Source organism: Bradysia coprophila, unplaced genomic scaffold (assembly GCF_014529535.1).
Source record: "Bradysia coprophila strain Holo2 unplaced genomic scaffold, BU_Bcop_v1 contig_138, whole genome shotgun sequence".
Classification (NCBI taxonomy): domain Eukaryota; kingdom Metazoa; phylum Arthropoda; class Insecta; order Diptera; family Sciaridae; genus Bradysia; species Bradysia coprophila.
The window spans coordinates 6,168,604-6,194,100 of NW_023503409.1; the positions used below are offsets into that span (position 1 = coordinate 6,168,604).

The following is a 25,497-nucleotide window of genomic DNA, read 5'->3' on the forward strand; positions in this document are numbered from 1 at the left end:
ATTATCCTATTAAATCATCGCATACAGCGGAATAAATTGCAGATAATTTGCATTTTAATTTAAAATAAAAAAGGAAATGTAAAGGAAGAAAACCTTGTCATAGATGTTCGTTAACCCATTTTCTGCACAAATATAAATTACGTCAGTCAGGTTTTCTTCATTACGAAGCGAAACATAAATTGCATATGAATGTGCGTGATGTTCTGTTCTTTCATGTTGCTGATTTTGAACTCGTTTTCGAAAATCATCTTTTCATGATATTTCATGAATCAGCTTGTAATTTTTTATGCAGGGAAGTTATTATTGCGAATGACCATTGGTGAAGATCATATATTTACATAAAATATAGAGCACTCGATAGAACATAAGCTCTTTCAAAATGAATTTCAACAAAGATAACCTTGTCGAAACGGCAAAATATATGGTAAAACGAATGAGAGATTTCGTGAGTAATGAATTACTTCCGCCACGTATAATGTAATCGACTTCTGTATCAAATACAAGATGATATTTTAAACAAATGAAGTAGCAGATTTAGCTCAACACGTTTGCCAGATCACTGACAAAAAAGGTGTTGAAAATCTCATTTGTCCAGGGCTACTTTGACTCCAGGTAATGTACAATAGCTGCCACAGATTTAGTGCTTCACACAAAAAATCCAACTGCAGATTACCTGGAGACAAAGGTTACCCGCTACAGATGAGATTTTCCACTCTTTTACTCTTGTCAGTCAATACATTTCAAGAACTCGAAATTGTTCCAAAAATTTCGTATTTTTTGATCGAATTGCTCGAACGTAACCAATTAAGTAATTACTCCGTAAGCATTGACCTAATGTACGTTTAATAGTAAAATATACATATGACCAACATGTGCACCCACGCAGGAAAGAAAATTTATTAAAGTTTAACCATCTTCACTACCAGAAAAAATGTTAAGTACTCGATTCTTATAAAAAAAACGAAATTTCAGGTTCACTCGTTCTTAAATAAAAAAGACTGAAATGAAATGCGGATATAAAGAAACACGAGAAACGAAATAAAGAAAATCAACACTTTACGGTGCGCACATCGCCCGTTGTTTGTTAAACAAGACAACCGAAACAAATGGAGGCAGACGTTTTAAATGCATTACAAAGTCAATCAGCTTATCTGCCAGGCGGTCGTGATCGAGATGAACGACTACTGATGCTAATACCCGTTCCGAACGAACTGCAACCGTGGACAAAACAAAATTTAGATTTGTCAATCAAGTTTTTATTATCCATACTGAGGTAAGACCCGTAGTTTAAACTCCCAGCACTTCCTGTTTTGAGAAATATTTTTCAAGAATAGCAATGACAGTCTTAGTGGAGGACTCGTTGTGGTTATCGATGGCCAAAAATGTTCATGGCGTATGGCAAGATTGGTTATACGGCATGTAACAGCGTTAATTGGCGAGAGTCTATCCAACGTTATTGTTGTTCGGCCAGACGCATTTTGGGATAAACAGCATGTGGAAAACTGTGCGAAGACGCAAAAGAAAGGAGAGGTATAAAAAATGCTGATCATCTCCAGTTACGCTGTTAATCTAACATTTTACCGTAACCAATTTCGTTTAAAAAGCCAATCACAATACCGAAAAGTCGCTTGTTCAAACATTTTGAATTATCTGAACTTCCAGAAGAACTAGGTGGGACACTGGCTTATAATCATGAACAATGGCTATGCAATCGTATTGTGAGTATAATTTGCTGTATGTTTATTTTAATATTATGCATCAACGTACCTATGTGAAACGTAAAGAGAACGAAATTTGTTCAACAAAATGGAATGTATGTATCCAGCATGTATGTCTCTATAAAATATTTCTTTCGCAATAATGCGACCCGGTAAACAATTTCTAGTGTCGCCCGCATATTCCGTGACTTTGTCGTACGATTTTTGTATACCAGTGATATCATTGAGAAACGAGAGTAGATCGAAATCTTGCTATAAGGCGCTCTGCTTTTGAGTGGATAAATATAATAGTAATTTATGCAACTAGTTGCGAAAACTTACAACTTTTCGCAACGTGTTGCATACAACGTTTTCTGCAACCAGCTGCGACAAATGAACTTTTGAAATGCAAAACATAACTCCACATTTAACATAGATACATTCTACTGTATGAACGAAGTATTAGGGTTACTCCCTTCATTTTATTTATACTGGATATACGAGCGTATATTCAGCATATCAAGTATATTTGAATATATCTCGTATATCGAGTATAATCGTATTAGTTTGACAACTGCCACCTGGAAGAAAATGATATTTTTTACGCGACGGATTTTGATCAAACAAAATGCCAGCATGTAGCACGAGATCCTAGGAGTCCGGCAAGGTAATTAGTTTTTTAATCAGACCAATATCTGCTGAGCGATAAGACTTTGGAAATACGTTGTTTTCAATGTGTAAAAAAGATTTTTTGCAAAGTCTTATCGCTCAGCAGTCTGATTAAAAAACTAAATACCTTGCCGGACTCCTAGGATCTCGCGCTACACGCTGGCATCTTGTTTGATCAAAATCCGTCGCGTAAAAAATATCGTTTTCTTCCAGGTGGCAGTTGTCAAGCTAATACGATTATACTCGATATATTCAAATATACTTGATATGCTGGATATACGCTCGTATATCCAGTATAAAAAAAATGAAGGGAATAGCCCTATTGTATGAACAATCAAGTAGACAGCATTTATGTACGCTTCAGAAATAGGTTCGCTGCGATTATATATCTCAATAGCCGTATGGTTAGAGGTGTTGCTCGATTAGAATTGGGTTTTGGTGTCGGGGGTTCGAAATTCAGTCAGTGCAGAATTTTTATTTATGGTTCAGAAAGAGTTGTGAAAAGTAAATTAATGTGACCACTAGTGGCGAAAAGTAAAATATGGAAAAACAGAGAAAAGGCCCTTCGATCGTCATCCAAATCACGCATGAAATTTTGACTTTTAGGTTTTTTTTTGGAAAAATCTAAAAAATATGATACTGGTTGGTGTGGTTGGTTCGATGATATCAAAAACAACTGAGAAAGTCATGAAACGAACATAAAGTCAGAGAAAAATAAGAAGTCTCCTTTTCAACGTTTATAATCCAACTTGCGATATTCAACGAGGAAGTTTCACTTTTTCTATTTTCATCACTCGTAATAAAATACTATTTTTTTGCCTATCCCCACCGGAAAGTGAGCATAACACGTTTTCATGCTTCAGGGCCGAAAATGAGGGCAATTTTTCAAATTTTCTCGGGTTTCCGGCCCTCTGCATGAAAACTTACATGTGCACCTGTTTGGGACGGTTGATTTAAGGCACTTTCGCTTGTAAGCCTCACTTCGTTCGGCCTACAATCCGCAAAATTTCCTAAAATCAATCGTCCAAAACAGGTACACAAATAACCAATGTTTACCCCCTACGGAAAGCATGTATATCAGGTAGGTATATTTTGAGTGTTTGTGTCCGTTCGGGAAAGTTCATTTCTTACCTAGGGAGGAAAAGCTCATACTTTTCGCCGCACATAATAAAATATACTATTAGTTCGATCTACGAATATGCATCAAAACGAAATGAGCAAGAGAATGCTGTGAGCTATGGTGAGAGAGTGGAATAGAAAGGTATATTCGGAAAATACGTGAATTTACCACAACCCACATAATATTATATGTTTGTGTGTACAGTGACGTAGATATGAAAATGTGGAAAAAGTTGAATAATTGAATTCCTCCTTTTATCGGATTGTAAAAATTTCGATAAGCGATCTTGGGAGAGAATACTGCGAAAAATGTTTAAGAATTTAATTCCCTTAAAAAAGGTCATGCGAAAACCTATCTTCACTTATTTCAAACTTTTCTTTAGGAGTCTCTAGGATTTAAAATTCTCTACATTCGGGATGGAAATCGACAAAGTCACGTTGTCCTGTATTTGTGCAACTCGGCTTCGCCTCAATTCAATGAAAAATTCTCTCAGTTAACCAAAATATTGAACTTGTGTTTTACCTGTCTTGGTGACTATCGCAGCATCAAAAAACATCAAATGTGATGTTTCAATCAACATCAGTCAAAATAGCGATTCATGTGAAAATCCAACGTGTACGGGCTTGTGCTTCACGGGACGCTTCATTAATATTTGTATTATTTAGAAGTTCATAATTCATTTGTAATAAGCGCTCTGGTGAAAGGAGTGGTCCAATAAAAAAGTCAACTGAATTTAATGAATCGGAATATGAGAATTCAGTAAAATGTACAAACAAAAAGCTGAACTGCTTTGCATGCTATGTGACAACATTTTGATATTCGTATAATAGGCAGCGGAATATAAAACATTTGTAATTGGAATTAGTCTTTTGGTATGGAGTTGCTAATTGGAAAAATCTACATCTCATTTTATCCATAAGAAAAAATTTCAAATCGAAATTGAAACAAAGAGACTGAATTTCATTCTAACAAAAATTCACATTCAGGTGAACAGTCTTATTGCTGAACACATTCAACGTTCAACATACGTTTCCTCCTATAGTAAATTCTTTCGTTGATTCATGGTCTGTGATAATAAATTATTATTTTTAATTTTGCATTGTTGAGAGTAATTTTTCCTAGCAAAAAATAATTAACCAATTTTCTCACTTTCTTTTCATGTGAACGCCAGCGCATAGAAGAATTTAAAAAGTGCTTTGATAAAGCAATCAATGACCTAGAAAATTTGCATGTTATTTTGCTCGACAATAAGTCTATCCGAGCCAATGAAACCGATCAAGCGATGAAATATTGCACCAAAATGAATGATGATGTGCAAAAAGCAATTCGATCAGTAATTGATAATGGTAAGTTGAAAATCATGTTCACGGTGTGCATAAATATATCGTACAAGGAGGTAGTAGATGTGTGTTTATAACTAACAAGATAATTCATAAATTGCCGTGAAAACATTAGCCGCCTACATTCAAGAAAGCTTATAGCCAATTGATACATAGGTATGGGAATATCGACTTACTTATCGTTGGAACCAGTCGTTTCTTTTAAATCTTGGTAGTCATATTGACGTTGTTAACGATGTAATAGCCATTGGTTGACGGTCAAGCGATTTTCTGCCTAAACAAATACTGAGGAATCTTTCTATGTTGACCTCTAGCGATACTTGCTTCAAAATAATCCCAATAATTCGTGGAAGTCGGTAATCCCTCGGTTGAATTCGAGGCTGACATACCATTTTCCATTGTTGCGAGTGGTCTTTTTTAATATCGGAAACGTCTCTACTTCTCCTTCCTAAATAGGCACTGTGTCGCGAGGAATATAATACTCATTTACCCACCACAAAAGCGGAACGAGAGTTATATGAGTCTGCCAGCTATACTAAATGCTTAAACCGTTCTTTCAGGAAACAAATTGGTATCCGAACTCACCGACTCAATAAGCAAGGACTATTGCGTTTCCCAAGATATAATCGACTCTCGCGAATCGATTAAAGTGTTGCTCAACGATCTGGAGAAGAAGCAAACGACGATAACGGTTGCGTGGTCCGATCTGGAGAAAAGTATCGAGGATGTAAAGGATCTGGCTGCTTTGGAAGAGGGAATCTCATTTGTGACCAATTGGATATTGGGAGTGGCTGAACAGTTGCTTAGCGCTCAGAGTAAAATTGGATGTGATGTGCAGACGTGCGACACACTTCGACGTGACCATGAAATTCTGGAGATGCGATGCTCGGAAACGTATGGATTTTATGCGGAATTATTGCACAAAATCAATGACCTGCCGTTATTGGTCGACTCGTTTGCCCATAGGGATATTATGTCTCAGAAAGATTTTATGGATTTTGTTTGTCGTAGTTTTGCTACACGGCTTGAACGACGGCGCAATATTTTGATATCGTCGCAACGATTTTATCGGATGGTTGCTGAGTACTTTGATAAAACGAGTGCTGTGTTTGAGTCTCTTGTGATGGGTAACAAAATCGATGACTTCGAAGGAGCTGAATTGAATTTGAATAAACTGAAGGAGAACCAAGTGACACTAGGTAAAAAGCGAAGATTTAATTTTTCAAGAGACAAAATCTATTACTTCGAAAGTAATTACTGTTCGATTGATTATTGTACGTTCCACGTTACATTGCAGATAACATTGAAAGAGAGCTGGAAAAAGAAGGTGAAAAGCTGAGCGATATTTTGACAATGCCCGTTAAAGATGCCCTCGGACGTGATGTTGGCGTCGATTACACAGACGATATATCGACCATACGAGACATACTTGATGCAACGATCGCCCGTCGCAACATATTTATAGACAGTGTTGAACTACAGAAACTTACGCTGGAGCAAGTGGCTCATATCCATTCCTACGAAAAAGATGCTGCGATCTCAATTAATTGGATAAACGACCTCTACAACGTCATGATGAAATCGCATATCCATGTCGGTTGCAATGTGTACGAAATTCAGTTGCAAAAGGAAGAGCTGCAGTCACTTCAGGAAACGGCGAAGGTTCAACGAAATTCTCAATTACCAGTCATTCATGTGCCCTAATTGTGCCTTTGTTTATTTCAGAGCACGTACAACTACGGCTGCCAGCTATTGGATGCCTCACTCGCTTTACGCCAATCGTGCAAACTGTCTGTGGAAGCAAACCGGAAATCGCTCAAAGATCTCAACGATCTGTGGAACAGCTTAATAAACATCAGTCAAGAACAGATGACTAGACTCCGTGTATCGGCCGTGTTTCATCGGAGCATTGAGGAACATTGTAGCAAATTGCAAGACCTGAAATTGACAGTAACCCAAGTGTCAGATATTGATGACGACGAAAGGCGTCGGGGGCGTCTGAAGAAGTATTTAGCAAGCAGAGAACGTTTGTTGCTTGAAGTGGGTAGAATGGTACGACTGGGACGGTTGTTAAAGACACGTTTAAAGGAACCGTTTTTGATGGATGCGGACAAACCGGATGGGTAAGGCTCATTTTAAATTAGATGTCGTGATTACTAAATGTGGTAACCAGGGCCTAATATTGAGAAATATTTCACTAAATTTCACCAATGCAACTTTCACTAAAATGTTCACCAAATTTAGTGAATTTTTAGTGAAATTCGGTGAAATAATTCTCAATATTAGATCCTGGTCATACCAAACAGCCAACAAATGTAACATTAACGGATAGAGCGACAGACGACGTTCTCAGTTGAATTTGAAATTAAAACATAAAATACGAAGCGTTCACTTCCTACAACAACACTTCCGCCGTACTTTTACGACTTTCGGCCAAGCACATAGAATCCATTATTCAGCATGCATTTAACGTATTGCCTCTCTCATCTGTTGAATCATCTCCAAAAATATCCCATTATCGCATACATTATGTTCGAACATAAATAAGAACAGAGGAAAACAACAAAAAATCCCTCGGTTATGTAAAAGAAATGTGTGGCATCTTAAAAAAAGACTCAAAACTCGAAATAAACCACAGACGGAAAATGATGAGAAAAATAAATAATTTTTTTACAAAAAGAAAATATCGTCTCCAGTTCATCGTCGCGCTTTGTCGCTAACATCTCGCATTATCGTTTGAAAGAAGAAACGTTTTACGTTCCATTATCTTAACAGTTTTTGCATTAATGAAAATTTTGTCCATTGAGCCAAGTTTCCCATATTGAACGCTAGTCAATCAGTTTTTGAAAACGATTAAGTAAAAATTCATGTAAACATTGTATATAGCCTGTGCTTGTGCGCCTACACTTTCGAACATAATCCTAAAGTAAATAATTGTTCGAAAAGAAAGAAGTAAAAAAAATAATCAAAATAATTTCGTTCAATTTTGCTCATCTGACACAGTGTGTTGTGAATTACATTTTCTAAACAGAGAAAAACCGTTCGATTTGGCAATTTGCCGACCTTTAATTTGCCTATTTTCTAATTCTATTTGTGTTTTGTTTGGTTTGGGTAAATGAATTTATCATCCGGCTAAACGACATTACATCGGCTGAATATTTTGCATTAGATCATCGAACTGTGTATATAGAATTCAGTTAACGTTTTTAATCATTTAGAGGCCAAACTTTGAATAAAAACTGAATTTGTTTGCACCATGACCCAGTGTCTGTTCCAATAATTTACAGAATGGCTGAATCCGATTCCGGTAGCATAACTCCAACATCTGGTAATTACATTGCATGCGAATCGATCACAAACAAACTAGCCGATGTGGCTAAGGTTGCCGAATCTCTCGACGCAATTCTGAAAGATTTACAAAATTGTTTGGATCTCGAAGAGCCATGCTCCAGTTCCGAAGAAAAGTCAAAGTCGGATCGTGTCAGTAACAGAAATGATGGAAGTAGTGCAGATGTTAGTTATAGCCCAGTTCATTTAAGTCAACAACTTAATGAAACTAATTTTCTGTTCAACAAGGAATGGAACTCCAGTCTTAAATCTACTGAAGACGAATCATTTGTGACAGCATCAGATTTCCGCTTTACTCCGCAATCAACTCGATCCTCCTATCGTACTGCTTCCGAAGGTGGGTCGCCATGGTGGAACAATGACAAAACGTCATTGGACACATCCGGCTCAGATATGGACCCTGAAGTGCCAACCATGCAACTTCTGACCGGAGTTGTCTCATCGGCCAGTGTATCGTTTGATGACTCTGAACACAGTTTCTTATCGGCACTTCGGTCGCCCTTGCACAGCGAACAAACCGATTCCGATGAACTCACAATGAACAAAGCCAAATCGTCACGGTCGAGCTTATTGAAATCGCCCGCTACATCGAGTCAAACGTACAGGGATTTTCACAATGCATCGACATCGTCTAAGGTGAGCGATGAGTCGAGTATATTAACCCCAGAAACTTCGCCATGGAATAGATATTGCAGTAAGCTAATTATAACAAAACAATCGATCAAAGGATGTTTGTAAGCCAAGGTTTCGAGTTTTAACTTTGACGATCTGTTTTTAGGATAATGATTTTGTGCTCAATTAATTAGTTAGGGTCGCTTTTAGCTTAACAATTTCTAGTAAAATGTTTTTAATTTATTAATTTTGGTAACTTGCTTTTGTGTGTTGATTATTTTATTATTTTTTTTATTAAATAAAACTTACGATGAATTTAAAGGATTGCGACTTTTGCGATGTTTTGCTCTTTATTATTTGATTGTGAAAAAAAGTGATTAACAAAGCTGTTGGACGGTAAGTGGAACATTAGTCATCAATGAATGATCGAAAAGGAAAATGTTTGTTTTATGATACTACCGAAATGTTAAGTGTCAAGTAGTTCGATTCCCGTATCAGATAACTCAACATGGAACTTTTCAGCGATTACATCGCAATACTAACTGCTAAGTGACTGCCACGATAGACAAACCTAAATTTAGGGGAGATATCAATTAAGCTCTAACTTTCATCTGAAGTATTTGCATACTTCGAGGCGTGGTTCAGAAGTTACGTTTAGATCAATATACCATTTGCAAATTTCTAGCCTACATTTAGGCGGAAAATATTCGTTTTTTTGATGATTTCATTGAACAAAAACCTTTTTTTTTAAGTAAAACCACTAAAGCCGGGAAAAATGTGTTACTTTTAAAGGAAAAATTGGTTTGTGGGTGATAACTTATCTAAATTAGAGAAACATTTGCAGATGGTTTAAATTTATGCAATCTGCACAGGTTTCTCCAAGTGGGCTATGACTTACAAACCAATTTTTCCTTCAAAGGTAACACATTTTTGCGTGCTTTATGGTTCTACTTAAGAGTGATATCGCCAAAATAATTAAAATAATTTTTTCTTGAGTTATTGCCGAAAAACTGTTTTCGGTATGTACCCTCTGGCATGTCTTCACTTTTGAGCGCTTTTCACAGAAAACAAATTTTTTTAAGAAAAAGTGAAAGACACGTGTTTCCTAGAAATGAAAGACGAATCCAACGAGCTATCACTCATTAAAATCGGAGACCGCTTGTTTCCCAATCACCTGAAGATTTGGCGATATCACTCTTAAAAAAAAAAGATTTTGGTTCAGAAAAATCATCAAAAAACGAATATTTCCCGCCTAAATGTAGGCTACACATTTGCAAAGAGTCTATTGCTCTTAAGCCGGTGTCCAGACTGCACTTGTTATTGGACGTAAAAAGCTGTTAAGTGTGGTCTCTAAACAAATCAAAATATCACTTTACATGCTGAAAATGCTGAGACCAAAAATAATTTATTTCACGCGAATTTAAACTGTATGAGAAGACTTACCAGCACGACTCCTTCAGAGTTTAGTCTACTAAATTTGCTAAAAATTTGCGACGAGCTACACGTCCCTGACCCATGAATCCTCGAAGGTTAGCAAATCTGCGGCCCCTTATAGACAAGGGATACCTAAACAGTTTCCTAGAGATAATAATCTGTTATCGGCATGGACGACAAAATAAATAATGAGCCATAGTTAGACCTCGTCTTAAATTACAAAATGAATGTTAAAACAAATGAAGTAAAAGATTTAATTTCAGAATGTCGAAAGTTCTTGTTCGATAAGTACTAGTAATAGTGTTGATGAATTTGGTTGGTGAATTCAATTAGAATTTTTGCAAATGCTATTCTACAAGAATTTAAAATCAAGTCAACTCAAGCAGTGAAATCTTATATTATTTTGGTGCAATAACTTGTAATCGTCGGATAAAATGTTAAAATGAAATGAGTTCAATATTCGGGGCATTATTAATTGCCTATAATTACAAACAGGAATTTCCTTCCACTTATAAACTTCAGATGAAATTAGAATGTAACGAATATATATAATACTTGAAACACATCGAACATCAAAAGTATTCAGAGAGCTGAATTCGTGTTTATGACATAAATTTGAATAAGAAAAACATACACAAAGCTATACTTCTAAGAAAATAGACACAGAAAAAGTATTCAAATGACACCGTAATGAGAAAACAAATTCATAGAAAATTCATAATGTTAATGCTACTCGTACAGAAAAATGTGTCTGTGAAACAGCGACGACGACATCGTTTCATCAATGAAAACCATTGAGTACGTACGAATGCAAGCAATATTTTTAAGTTCAGACCTACATCCCAAAAATAGACGCTAAAATACGAATTTCAACTGAAATATAAAAAGTAATGAACTAATTTTCGTGATTGTTTATACTTTTTTGGTTGTGAGGCCGGGGAATATGGTGGCAATGCCAACGAACGAAAACCAATAGAAATATTTTTACGGTTCCTTTTTATTCAATTATATGTTGAGTTAGGTCAGTGTAGACGAGGCAATGTCGACAAATAAACTACTTCGAAAAACACTAAGCCATGACTTTGTATGAAACTGAGAGACAAGGTGATCCAATGACTTTACGTGTATTTCTGTAGCGACTTTTCTGGGTCCCGTACCATGACTTTCCGGAGTAGTTTTCCCCTTTCAAAATGCAGACCTTATGGACAAATATTGAGTCGTTATAGGTCGTGCATTGTAGAGCATGGAATTTTTTCTTTGTCATCTGTATTAGTATCCCACGATTGAATTTAATGGATGACAGGTCTTCTGTTTTTAAGAGCCTAGTCAAAGATCATTTTTCTTTTTGATTATGGATAATCGACCTTACAAGCGCAAAGTAACATCAACTTTTTAAAAGCGACAATCATATTGCAGCAGAACCATTAAATCTGTTACTTCATTTGTGTGTGGCACAAAATCTATTACTTCAATATTGTTTATCATACATTTGGCTGTATATAACAGACCATCAACCTGAGTTCAATGCACATATTCTTGTCAACGTTATCGATATCAGATGAGTATGACAAGCTATTTCTCTGTGATTACTCTATTCATCCTTTTCCTTTCTTTTTTGAAACCGGAAACACTAATATATCGATTCATATATCCCAGTGCCTCAGTCGCAACCGTTTGCTTAGACTATCATCATCTTATCGACCAAAACTCTGTCAGACAATTGTTGGAACCGAGCGGGTATAGAGCTTATGTAACTCAAACCACAATGTTAAATAAAGTGTGTAGTTAAACACACAAAATTTGTTATACGGTAACGAATTGTATAAACAAACTCGGCTATTCAGCAATACTTTATACACGATTCTTAAGAAATATCTCATTGATTGTAAGATAACTTACACACATTTTCTAGCCGTAAGAGAGACATCAAAACAAAAATACGAATTGCCTATCGATCGAATTACCAACTACCAATACCACCATTCTTTCAAGGAACCTCTCAGTTGTGATAACCCATCAATATCAATACAGCTTTACTCCATCAACGAGGGGAAGTAGCAGATTGTGATGAGAATAATTGCAAAAATTTTCCTCTCTTTCATTCAATGTTCGAATTTAATTTTCGAAATGATCGCACATGTTTTTTTGAATCAAACGGTTTTCCATTCTCTTTTTCACATATCTCAAATGTAAAGTCTTGCAATTGAACCAACACTATACAGCTTTTTACGTTCGTCGAATGAGAGCCACGGTTTATGCGAGAGATAATCATATTGTGAGTATATGGAAAGAAATGTAAAAATAATGGTTCGCGGTTGAACAGGTTAAAAGTTTGCGATCGGCAAGACTTGCCGTTTTCATTCTCAATCTTATAAAACCATACCAATAATGATTTTGAACTGAGTTACATTGTCAGTCTCCTTAGTGCTACGCGTATGTGCTGATCATATTCAATAGTGTATTGTGCGATTGTAATACGAACCGTGTGTTTATTTGGCTACTGTCTTGTTGAGTGATAGTTTTGAATTGTAGTAAAAATAACGAATTTTGGCAAAACTAAAAGTTATAGTTTGTCCATCAGGTGCAATTGATTGTTAGAGATGATTTTTTGTGTGTGAATGAAAAAGGATACCGAATAAAGTTATATTTGAGAATAAAAGAGCCATGGACTCCGAAACGGATACCTCTCGTGAGGATCATCAGAAAAATGGAAATCTCAGCCAAAAGCCTTCCACAACAGCAATAAGTACGATTGTATTGAACAGTAAACCCATTCAACTAGTTGTCGCTATATTACAAGTAAGTCTAAACAAGAATTTGTCGTATTCTCAAGTCCCTGCATTTATTATTGTAAATCGAATGGAACTAACGTTACAACTTACGACATAAAACATAACCCGATAATTACCCGTACTCAATTCTGTTTGTTTATTGCTCAAGTCGAAGTAATAATTATTGTTTTTGCGGATTGAAAATGGAATATTCAGAAAAGGAGGTATAATGTTGGTTATACGTGTTGTTCTTTAGAAATGTTAACTTTTAAACGACTACCTTTCAAATTGAATTATGATGATTTATGTTGCGGTTCGACCATATTCAACCAAAAACATGCACATTCTCTTCAACATTTTATTTTATTTCTTGAAAATTTGTACAAGCGACTCTGTTAGAAGAATGATCAGATCCAATATCAGTGTGCTTCGAATCGATTGATTTCGATTTTTTTTTCTTTTCAAAATACATCGAGAACCAAAATAGAAATATTTGTGCGTCGACGTATTCGGCAAAAATAAAAACCGCGCAGTCCAATCATACACATAACAGCTATCTAACTAATATCATATCGATTTTAAAGATTCGTATCGTCACTTAGTATCACAACGAGAAAAATGCTTAGTCTGTATTAGATGTCACGAATATTTTTAGCGAACGGAGAACACATTCTTTTCATAATTACGAATTTTAGTAAACATTTTTTGAATTCAAATTTAATTTTATTTGTCGCAACTTGAATAATGATTAAAATTGTCAGTCATTTATCTCACAATGGATTACAGTAGCGACGGTTTTACGAGGATAATAAACTCTATGCTTTTATGAATTTTTTCGTTTTCTATGAAAAATATTTTTAATGTTCGTCGTCTCTGATTTCACTCAGAAATAACGCTTGAGTTCCCCTACTATGCGATAGCTAAGTGCAAAGAAAACAAAAATTTGCCTAATTACATTGAATAAATTGATTGTGGTCTCGCCTCGTTGGGACCAATTATGACTGTGACTCTCCACTTGCTGAAATGTTACCTACGAAGCAACCGATCTCACATAGTAACCTCTAAGAGGTACTAAAACCGTACAATATCTTAAAGATGCACACCAGTACGACAAGTATTAAAAAATTCACATCAACCTAAAACAAATAAAACCAAATTTGATGATGTCGTTCGGCTGTAATACTATGTACATACCATTAATACGTAAGTGATAAACTGTTAAACTTTTTATGTATAACAAAGTGATCGTTTTTGAAGTTCACACAATGCTAAAAACGTATTAGATGTAAACTTTGCACGTATCGTATAAGAGCCTACATTTTAACACTTACAGCTTTTCACTGTCGTCATTCAATATCTGGGTTTTGACTAAAACCATTCAGAATACTCTCGCTTGTAGAAAACGTTGAGAATTCGAAGATTTTTGTTTTGAAGGACTAGATTTTGAGGAGCGATATAAAAAACGGCTTTTTTTCGATGTAGAACAACAAACTGTAGAACAGTTTTGTTTGCTCTGAATGAAGAGTTGCATCGATTAAAAATAGGAAAACAAACAGAACAATCTCGCTCGGGGCTCATTGTCGATCTCAGCAACGCAAAATTGCTAATGTGTCTCCAGCTTTAAGCAGATATCCAAACCCAACAATCAATTATATGCTTTGATTGTTGTTGCAATTCAACCACAAGTGCATTTGTTCTATCGAATTTAGGTGAAAAATACCATCCGAGGGAGTCAGATTTATTTTCACTCTTCGTGATATCTAATAAATCAAACCATCCCCAAGTGCATTATACTACGGTTTACTAAATGAGTGCTCAAATTTTGACTGTAATGAAACAATTAAGTATTTGTTTAAACGTATATGCTATATAAGAAAACATATTTCAGTTGAATTATCTGATGAACATAATTGGGAATTGCTTTCAAGTAATCACTGTTGATTGAAGTGTCCATAGATTCAAGATGTAAAGCAACAGACGGTGTATGAGGTGAAACTTGCAATCAAAATAACTTAATATCTCATAAACTGAATCGATTCGTTACTTATATGTACGATGAATTCTTTGCACTATCATCAATATTAAATACACAAAATTATTAAAGGTCTTAATAAAACCACTTAATTTAATTTGTGAGATGAAAAAAAACCACAAGCAAATTTATTCAAGCAAAAAACATTACCAATTATGGCATAAATAACCGGAATGAAAAGAGATCAATTTTTTTTCTTCATAAGTTCGTTCAGTTATTCGTTAAACCAAAATTCAGACCTATATTATGTATATTCATTTTACGTTATGTGTTGTATATGATATGTACAAAAAAAGATACATTACGGCTGTGCGAATATACACAAAATTGCAATGCTTCGTGTGAATAATTTTGGACAATTTTTTTTCTTCAATATTTCATATTAATTTTGGAAGTATCGGGTAATGGCTGGGGTTCATGCTAATGTTAAATTGATGTGTAAATTGACATATTACTAACTCTACAGAGAAAATGACAAATATTCCTCAATAGAAAAAACGAACAAATTCACTCTGATTGTTGCGATTCTTTGCAACAAGTATTAGATGGAATCGCAATTTAAAATCTTTGATTAAAACTGTAAAACAGGGTCTGTATCTTTCGTTTATTTACTATTGAGGAAAGTACGATTAACCCTACACCAACCTTTTAAAGACGGCAGATTTACAACGAATCTATTACTTCATCTGATCTAACGTTTTTTTATCAGACTGGTGAAATCTAATGAAACTTAGCAAACATGTTGCTACAGTGAGAAGAAAGTGAAATTCGAAATGTTGTTTGATTTTCTGAATCTAGATTTTTATTTTATAAATTTTTGTGAGGCAAGCGCTTGTAACAAGGATGAGATACTAAAATAAAAAATCTAGATTTTCATTTGCTAAAAAAATTGTGCGTGGAATCTTATAACATGAAACCATGTCGAATTTCACGTTTCTCTCCCTGTAAATACTTATCGCCTTGCTTATCGACTTTTGGAGTCTTCAATTCAATTCAATTCGTTTATTTTACGTCAGGCTAATACAGCCGACGGATCACAGGTAATCTTAATCGATAACAGATGACAAATCAGTCTGTAACAGGTTTATTCATTGCTAGATGTTTTTAACGAATAAATTTGTACATAAAAACCACATTCATCTACGAACTAGAAGTTCGTTGCAATTACTATACTGATTCTGATGGAAAATCGTATACAGACAATTCATGTAAAAAGCATAATGTTCAGCATCGTTTCCTAATTAACTAACATGAAACTAAAAGCTACTTTAAATATGCTTTGCATCATGATTAAAATTAGAACTATTTAAAATACAATTTTGATGACTACGCGGTCGGTAGATATAGATTGTTACATACTGTCTATATTCTATACACACATTTCAGTTATAAAGTGAAATCTATCCACACAGCCTCTCTGGAAATGTTTAACACATTGCTGAAATCGAATGGAACAGAATTGCTATGTACATTCGGCTATGTTGTGTATAAATTTAAATTTGGAAAAGCGAATTATAACTTCTTTTTTATTGGAATTGCAAGAGAATGTAAAGCGTATACTCTGGTCGAATGTTTATTATATTTAAGACTCTACACTAAATTAGAATTTTTTGTTTCTGCCGCTGAGAACTACGTCATGAGTTATGTGGTAGATATGGTGAAATGTTTTCATTTTGGATTAGTTTTGAAACGGTTGATGATGTTGCTCTTATGGATACCATATGATTAATTTAGTAAGCCATAAGGTTTTAGTATGACTGGGTATAATAAAATTAAAAAGAAATAATTAATAAAATTAATAAAAATGATTCACTCGATCAACAACAAGTTCATTTAAGTTGACTTTAAAACTCTCAAGTTGTCAAGACACTCATATTGATTGTTATCTACTTCGAAATTTACCAGAGACTTCTTTCGAGTAGATGTTTATCTTCTAAAATTTCACATTTGCATTCCTATTAAAGAGACTGTACATCGTATTCATGTAACGAAAAATTATTTTTGATTGAAAGACACTATTTCTTCCGTTACCCATATAAGTTGGGTAAAGAAGCTTTGCGTGCGATAGTATAAATTACTCGATTTTATAAGAACTTAAGTTGCTGCTCTTCTGGGAAAGTGATTTCCGTCGTTTTTTCAATTACTGATAAACGGTAAAAACGGTTCAAAAATTTACCGGTAAAAACCGGTAGATTCAGGACTTTAAACTATTTAAATTCTAAAACTTAGCTTCAGTAGAAATATGAAGATTTTCGTGTCAGTTGTTACTAATCGAAAGTAATTACAACTTAAAGCTACACAAACAGAGATTAAGATCTAAAAATTGATACATCAAGAACAAGATTCACGTCACATGCAATTTTGTAAACTTGCAGTAATTACCAACAGTAACCTAATAATTTCTCGAATGTATTGAAGCATATTGTGATATAATACTTGATTAAAACTAAAAACATGAACCAGCGTAGCACAACTAGCACCTTTTAATAAACCTTTTCATGGGCATAAACAACTTTATAACGGTTGGATTTTATGAAGAATTTTTATCGAAACTCTACCTGTTAAAAAATGGGTCTACCGAAAAACTATAAATTATGTTTACCGGGAAAATATTGACGAGTTTTTACACGTAAAATATTTGCCAGATTTTACCAGTACAATCTTTGCCGGTTTTTACCGGAAAAATATTTACCGGTTCTAACTGGAAAAATATTTGCAATTTGTTACCGGTAAAATATTTGGAGGTTTTTCAACCCCTTAAGCAACATTTATTTGTCACAAACAATAAACATTATTCTCAAAAGTTATTATAGCTATTACCATACGTAACATTTATGCTGTAGTAAATTCAATTAAAATTCCATCCATCAATGAACAAATAAACTCATTTAGTGTTGTCGTGTTTAAGTGTGAATTGCATATTGACTTAGAATTGAATTGAGAATTAAGTATCAAATTTTTGTAACACGTAAAGTGTGATCTTAGTATATTTATATACAAATGGCTATACGACGTTATAATATGTTTGCCACAAATTCACATAAATAACAAACGCACGAATTTGAAGAGAGAGAAAAAAAGCCGCTTCGACATTAACTCTAAGAATATGTATACATTGTTATACACCAGACGACCATGAGGCAAACTGACATAAAATGTGATGTCATCCCGTGTATTTTAAGGTTTTATCTTCTTTCGTGCATCACAGAATTCACAATTATATACCAAAAAGTAAAAGTTTTATATCACATTTGGCGAATCGTAGAAACAATATGAATTGTTTGGTGCTTTTGAGAAAAATGATACGTTTAAGGCTAGGCTAGTTGCGAATATTTGTTTAAAAATATTTAAACTGGCAAAGCTTTCTTATATACAAAACAAAACGAGTGCAGTATAAGTTGTTCTACCATCACAATTTCAAAGATGAAAAAAAAATCCATGACCGATATCTCTGCTTTGCCATTATTTACAAATTTGCCACATGTGTTTCCATTAACCACACATCATTTCGAATTTGAGTTTAATGCTAAAAACAAGTCTTCCACAGTTCTCGATAAAAAAGGCAGATGACTCAGAAAATTCCTCAATTTTACATTAGTTCAAATTTAGAACTGGAGGAAACATCGAAAGGGAAAATTAGATGAATCGCCTTTGATTTAGAAGAAAAACTATTCAACCTTTGAAAGCGACAGTCCTATTCTCTATCTTTAGATGAAATTCGAGAAAATCAAGAAAATATAAAGAAATCACGGTGATCGTTAAATCTGTTGATCACTTTGTGCTTAACAATCTATTACTTCATTAGTTATAAGATACGTTTGTGCTATATAAAAGAACACTAATACCTCAATTCGCTTACGTTTGTCATTGCAGCTTTTGGTTGAGTTCTTAATTTGACTGCAAATCCACCATCGCCTGTCTCAGCTATCATAACAAGGAGCAATAATTTGAAAAATGAAATTATTTATCGGCTCTATTATAAAATAATTATAGCCTTTCGTTGCCAAGAAATTGTAACTATCTGTGGCAGTTCTGCCATTTTGCGTACATGTTGTGCTACTTTATTTTCTTGTATTATAAACGCATCGAATATTTGTTCGTACGAAGGAGCGTACACGAAGTAAACGAAATGGTTAGCTATGATGCCATACACATAAATTTACAGTATTCCAAGTACATCTATATGTACACAGAAGACTAAAAAAAATCTAAAAATTTTATGTAAACATTTGAACATTGGTTTCACCAATTTTATTTTCAAAAATAGAATAGCATGAAATTTGCATTTATATTATAATATTGACTAGAAGAAACGTTAAAATTGAAAGCACACATATGTTAAGAGTATGAGTTTTAATGAATTTTCTAATTTAAAAAAGCCGTATGGACGCGCACAGATTCTTTTCTAGTTTCAATAATAAAGAAATTGTGCAAAGAATCAAAATATTTATTTCAAATAGAAAATTTATCTGAATTGCTTCTATTTCCTTTGAAAAATATTCGATGTTGAGCCTGCTGTACCGTAGTATTTTTGGGTTAATGGCATTTAAGAGAAAATTGAAAACTATTTTGCACGCAAGTTTCACAGCGTTTCAGCTGCAGAACCTTTACAAATGTACAGATACTCCCATTTCTTTTTCTCTGCCAGTTTAACACATCAAATAGATAAATCAAATGTTCAGTATATTACTTATTTACGGAAGTCTTATCAGCTGAAGACTATTGTAATTGCGATCTTGGATAGGTGAATCCAGTAGACAATTGTGATACTCAGAAGCAATCCCATAATGGGCAATCTGATAAATTTTGAGTGGAATTGATGTATAAATGTTGTATTTTTGAAAATTCTCCTCTTTTTTTTGTCAAATAAAACGAGAAATTTTCTTTCAACATCTGTTTAACAACTTGTAGTATGTATGTTAATGAAAAAAATGATTTTAACTTGTTGATGGTCTTATCGCGCAGTAATTATTTTCAACAATATGAAAACACAAAAAAATTGAATAAAATTTAGTTCTGGCGAAAATTCAAATAAGCAATTCTATGTAGTTCTAAGGGATTCGGCAACCTCCAACTCTTCTTTCGAGTAATTATTAAAAATATTTTTTCCTGATCCCCTATTCAGCTTTCGATAGATCCTAACCATGGGAAATTCAAATACAAATTGTGTTGTTGGCGGCTATTTTTGTATTGCGAAAAGGTCCAATAAAAGGTCCAATCTACGCTGGAGCTTGTTAACTTTTTTATTTCATAAAACGTAAATATAGCTCGATCTTCATGAATTAAACTTTATTTGAAAGATGTTGGACTGTAGTTGTCTAAAGAATTAAATTAAATTCTTGAAATTCACAAATGATTTAGGTTTTATGAAATAAAAAAGTTAACAGACTCCAGCGTTGAATAGACTTGTACGAAAATGGGCGCCAAAGATACAAATTTGGTTAAAATTTCTCATGTTTGTTATCATCAATCGAAAGCTAATAGATCAACGGGTGAGGAAAAAATATTTTCAGCTATCAACTACTTCAAACTAGACTTAGAGGTTACCGAAATCTCCAGAAATGGGTTGTTTTTTCGGCAGAACTACAAACTTTATTAAAATCCCACAATCAATTTGTAAGGTTAGGGCAAGTTAAAATCATATTTTTTTATTAACCTGACTGTACAATTGCATAATCAATTTGCTATTTCTCGAACTTTAGTGCTGTGTATCCAAGGCCGAAAGCACCCTGCAATTTCGCGTTGCTGAAATTGGCAATTTTTCGACATTTTCCGTTGTTTAATGTTTGATTTACAAATCGAAATAATGGAATAATCGAAAACGCAGCATTATTGTCGATCTCAGCAAAACAAAATTGCTCTCACGCTGTCGGCACAAATGAAGCGAAGGTTTTCCCTTTTAGGACAAAATAAACTATGAACGCAAGTTTCAAGTGAATCTGAACCTACATTCGTCATCAGCAATTCAATAAAATTAATAAAAACCGGAGGACATGTGTGACGCTTCACTGTAATTCACTCGAATGCAGGGGTCATGTGCTCAAAAGTGTCAGGTTTGTTTATGAGAATCTGCATTATACCTTCAATATACCTTTACTGCCTTATTTAGAGGTAAACGTCTCCTCCTTTCGCAATGCCAAATCAGCATACCACCTACTATAACACAGCCGCACCGGTGCAACAATGTATTAAAGGTAAACCGCATCAACCGACTTAACTTTCTTTTCATTCTGCATCTTTTGCATATAATTCTTTCTTCGGACCTTGACTTTTCCGTGTTTTTTGTGTGAATGTGAAATTTCATGCGAGATTTTTTTAAAAATTTATTTGTTAAACATGGCATATTCATACTGATCGAATTAATGGTGTACGTCCGTACATATGAAATTTGTATTTAAAATGAATTTTCTTTATTTACACTTTGCCGCTTTAATAATTTTTTGGAGCAACAACAAACTGTTGCGCTTAATTTCAAACTTTTTATGTATTGTGGTCAATTATTCGGTTATGATGTTTAATGAAGCGGGTATTAAGTGAAACTAATCAATTATTTTCAATATACAATAAATAAATAAACATGTTGCCGACGACTGGGGACTGCAGTCTGAACGCTTTTACAGCAAAGGCATTTTGTATATCATCACATTTTTAAAGAGAATTCCACGACAAGAAATAAACGTCGCGTAACCAACGAAGCAGAGAGTTGCACACTTTTTTTTTCGCTAATTCGAAAATAAATTTAAATTGGTGCAACGAATTGCTCGGTGATCAATGAAATCTATATGAGGTACCAGAGGTTACATGGGAAAATTAGAAAAAACACGACAAATTCGAAATGAAATCAAGACTGACTATGATCAATGATGATCGTTCGATGAGCTTTATATTACAAATATTACAAAAGTTTAAAATGAAATTTTAAATTCCGAAACATCAGTTTAAGGTCACATTCACTTCCTTTATAAAATCCAAGCCAAACAGCTCCAAAAAATCTACATGACTGTATCATGAATATAGATGCGCGGATAAGACCTCGCTCTTCCTATAAATTCACCTCATAGTATTACCACGGCAGAGTAAAATAAACCAGGCAGGAGTGGTTCATTTGTGAAAAGTCAAAAAGGGGTCTAATACACTGTATGAAAATCAACTCAAATGAACACTGACATAAATGAAATTAATTTTGTCCGCAAAATTAAGGCTACCAGACAATTCAGGTCCAGAGTCAAAACAAACGCTCCTGCCTGGTTTATTTTACTCTGCCGTGGTATTACATATGAATGAAGATTGTGTGTGAAAATGCGAAATGTGAAATGTATATGAACATTGAATACAATGGATTAAATGAAAATCGTAACATAGGAGCTCCTACTTAGTAAACTTGATCGTCTATACTCTCCAAATAAAACTTGAATGAATGATTTTCACATTACCGATTTACCGATTCACAATTTTATATCAAAAGTGCAGACCAATTCAATGCACAGAGTCATAAGTCTACTCAAAAACATTCAATGAAAAACGTATCGAAGACGATCACCACAAATCTTCTCGAATGTGTGTTTTTGATGCAACTTCTATCAAATGAATTCGGCATCTGTCTGTAAAAATAGCTTATACTTCACTTGAATGCACTTCTTATACCGACAAAACAACATGCACAAATAAATTGAAGATATTTAATGTACTGCTCCATCGTAATTACAGTATTGGTTGAGTATTGATGTTAACTCGATAAGTCGATATTTCTCAAATCACATCAAACGTTCAAAGACTTTCGTATACGTGAAATGGTGTGGTATATTTTCCATAGGCTGAGCTCTTTTTTTTATTACATAAACAATATACCACCGCACCGAAAGGCATATAATAAATAATATGTTGCGTTGCCTTGCTTAATAAGTACTCTTGATCTTGATGGCGTATTTTCATTATGCTGCGTTTGAATTGCAAGCCATTTATGGTGTCAAATTTATTGAAAATTAATTTTGTTTATTATTTGCCATGGCAAAATGATATGTTAACGGCTCCAAACCAAGTGGAAGTGAAAAAAAAAAAGTTGGAACAAATTAGGACTTGGTATACGTAGATTATTATGAACATGAGAGTATCAAAGCGGTTACAAGAAAATAATTCATTTTTTAGTGCCTAATGAATGTTAAAGTAAAAGCCAAGGCTGTACAAATTAGGAAGTAGCAGATGCGCGGGTGGCACAACTCTTTTAATGGAAAAAATGGCAATTTTCAGGCTCTCAAGGTTAAAATAAAGAGCTAATATGTGGGTCCTGGTCCTGCCAGGAACTGTTTCATTAAACTACAAAGGCAATTAAAGTCGTTGATGACAAATCAGCTCTCTAGTAGCAACCGCTTTGTTGATGACTATGTACTTTGCATGAAATAGTTATTTACGTCGTGGACGGTCGATTTAAGGCAATTTCGACAGGGCGACAAGCGAAAGTGCCTAAAATCTACCGTCCACAATGGATGCGTTCTACAAGTTTTCATGCTCCATGCTGCGGGTCTAAATTACGAGAAAATTTCCGAAATTAATGCCGAAGGCATGACAATTCTAATACGTTAGCAGTCTGCGATACCTCCAAATCTAAACTCGCCATGATTTTATACATTTTGATAGAAATGTGTGTTTGTTGTGTTTATTTTAAAGTTTTACACGAAACTGTGTTGTCCTTGGTGAAAATTACGGTATTTGTAGAGTTTGTGCGTTTTTAAGGTTAAGAAATCAGAACCCATATGCTGGATGCCAAACACGTAAACTGACTGAATTTTTTAATCGATTTATCTTAAGTTTTTTCTTCTGGTTTTTGACGATTGAATTTCAATCGAAGTTCTCTTTATTTAAATATGCGAAAAAAAGGCTGCTCACAATGATGCAGCCCGTAAAAAAACGATCTTTTCAAAAATCAAAGGTTACAAAACATAAAAATCATCTACTCTATCCGTTCCCAAAGTCCCCAAAATACACGCAGCGTTGCCTCTTTGTATCGCAATTGAAATTTTCTGCAATAAATAATCCATTGATCGCGGTTCCCCTGAAGTGGCCTTTATAATTTTTCCTAATTTCTCAATGAATTTCTTTGTTTCAGGTCCCATACAGCCTAAAGTCTCGAAAGCTAGAGGAGTAAACAAATAATTTTCTTTTAAACGCTTATAATGATTGTGTTTAAATCTTTCTGCGTTGTCCGCAATCGACCGCTGTTTCTTGCTAGATTCATTAATGTATGAAGGCGCCAATGTATCTCTTATGGTTACATCCCAAATAAGAGATTTACCATGACTCCATGAAATCAGGGTCATTCCATCAGGTCTTTTACCATCATCTCTAGACATACCTGGCGGTTGTAACATGGTTGGAAATCCTGCTGAAGAAAATGCATGAGAAAAAACTTTGTTGACTTCATCATGCGCAGCAATTTTTTTAATTTTCATTTTGCATGATAAGCCGTGTAAGCCATCCTTTTGAACCATTCCACCACAAACACACTTATGTTCCTCGCATAAACCAGAACCTAAACGAAGACCAACAGCAATTCTAGCAGAGTTGTTATCCAATAGCAAACCTAATTGGCTCGATGGAACTACTTGCAACCACTTTGAAGATTCTTTGGTTGATGATGCAAGTAGTCTTGCACGAGCAACAGGTTCGCTGGAGTCAAACATCTCATCGAATTTACTCTTAATCATCGGCAGATCCCAATTCTTTTGCTTCTTCTTCTTCTCGTCACCTTCTGGAACAAAATCTCGAGGTATTTCCTCAATTAATTCCAAAACACTAGTTTCGATCACCTGAAAACTAAACTTTCTCAATATCTCACTCGACAGTTCTAAAGTAGAATAAACAGACGACAGATAAGCTGGCATCGCAATATCCTCAACTTTCCTAACACCTATACCTCCAAAGCTTAAAGGAAGAGAAGCCTGGTCCCAAGAAAAATCAGACATCTTCACATTCGCAATGGCTTCGAGAGTTGAACGGAAAATCTCGTCAAATCTTAAAATCTTAAGTTTTAAATTGATCAATACTTTACTTACCTGCCACACATTCTCTACCGCACTAATCCATAAAAAGCAAATTGTCCCCATTCACTAAATTTGTGATATTTCCGCCATAACAACAACGAATCTCTGATTTTTCCCGTTCGAAAACTTAAACACCGCAGACAGTTTAAATAAACCAAATCAACGTGTCAATATAATAACGTTCTGTTTTACTATTTTAGAGCGGTGACACCTATCACATCAAAGTCGTCGAAATAGACCCAAAACTAACATTTCTTGGATCCAACATAGAAGAAGCTGTGCTGTTACAGAAGCAACACGATGAAGTATTTAAACAGTTACAGGTATGTTGTTATGGCATACACGGATAATGGTTTGTAATTTGTGGTATAACATGATAAGTTGTTGCCGTTGTTGGTGCTGTTGATAGATTCTTTTCTGGTTCTCATCTCTCTTCT

General features: G+C 34.5%; 1 protein-coding gene and 1 long non-coding RNA gene across 3 annotated transcripts in view; one reads left to right on the plus strand and one right to left on the minus strand.

The window, feature by feature from the left end:
• The window catches only part of LOC119073731 (titin), a 50,688-nt gene that overhangs the window by 3,893 nt on the left and 21,298 nt on the right, over positions 1-25,497 (plus strand). The window contains exons 2-11 of one of the 2 annotated variants that reach the window (XM_037179363.1): positions 973-1,273; positions 1,335-1,530; positions 1,605-1,718; positions 4,658-4,832; positions 5,387-6,025; positions 6,124-6,488; positions 6,552-6,949; positions 8,114-8,339; positions 8,403-8,810; positions 25,261-25,383. In XM_037179363.1, the coding sequence (XP_037035258.1) occupies positions 1,107-1,273; positions 1,335-1,530; positions 1,605-1,718; positions 4,658-4,832; positions 5,387-6,025; positions 6,124-6,488; positions 6,552-6,949; positions 8,114-8,339; positions 8,403-8,810; positions 25,261-25,383 (2,811 nt within the window). In that variant the 5' untranslated portion in view covers positions 973-1,106. Of the gene's footprint in view, positions 1-972; positions 1,274-1,334; positions 1,531-1,604; positions 1,719-4,657; positions 4,833-5,386; positions 6,026-6,123; positions 6,489-6,551; positions 6,950-8,113; positions 8,340-8,402; positions 8,811-12,621; positions 13,020-25,260; positions 25,384-25,497 lie in introns of those variants that run through there. The other variant, XM_037179364.1, reaches the window with a different exon arrangement.
• On the minus strand, positions 14,388-25,393 carry LOC119073751. Its single transcript, XR_005087081.1, has 3 exons — positions 25,382-25,393; positions 15,705-15,714; positions 14,388-14,457 (listed from the first exon to the last, which is right to left on the minus strand). It is a non-coding gene; the product is annotated as an uncharacterized LOC119073751 (long non-coding RNA).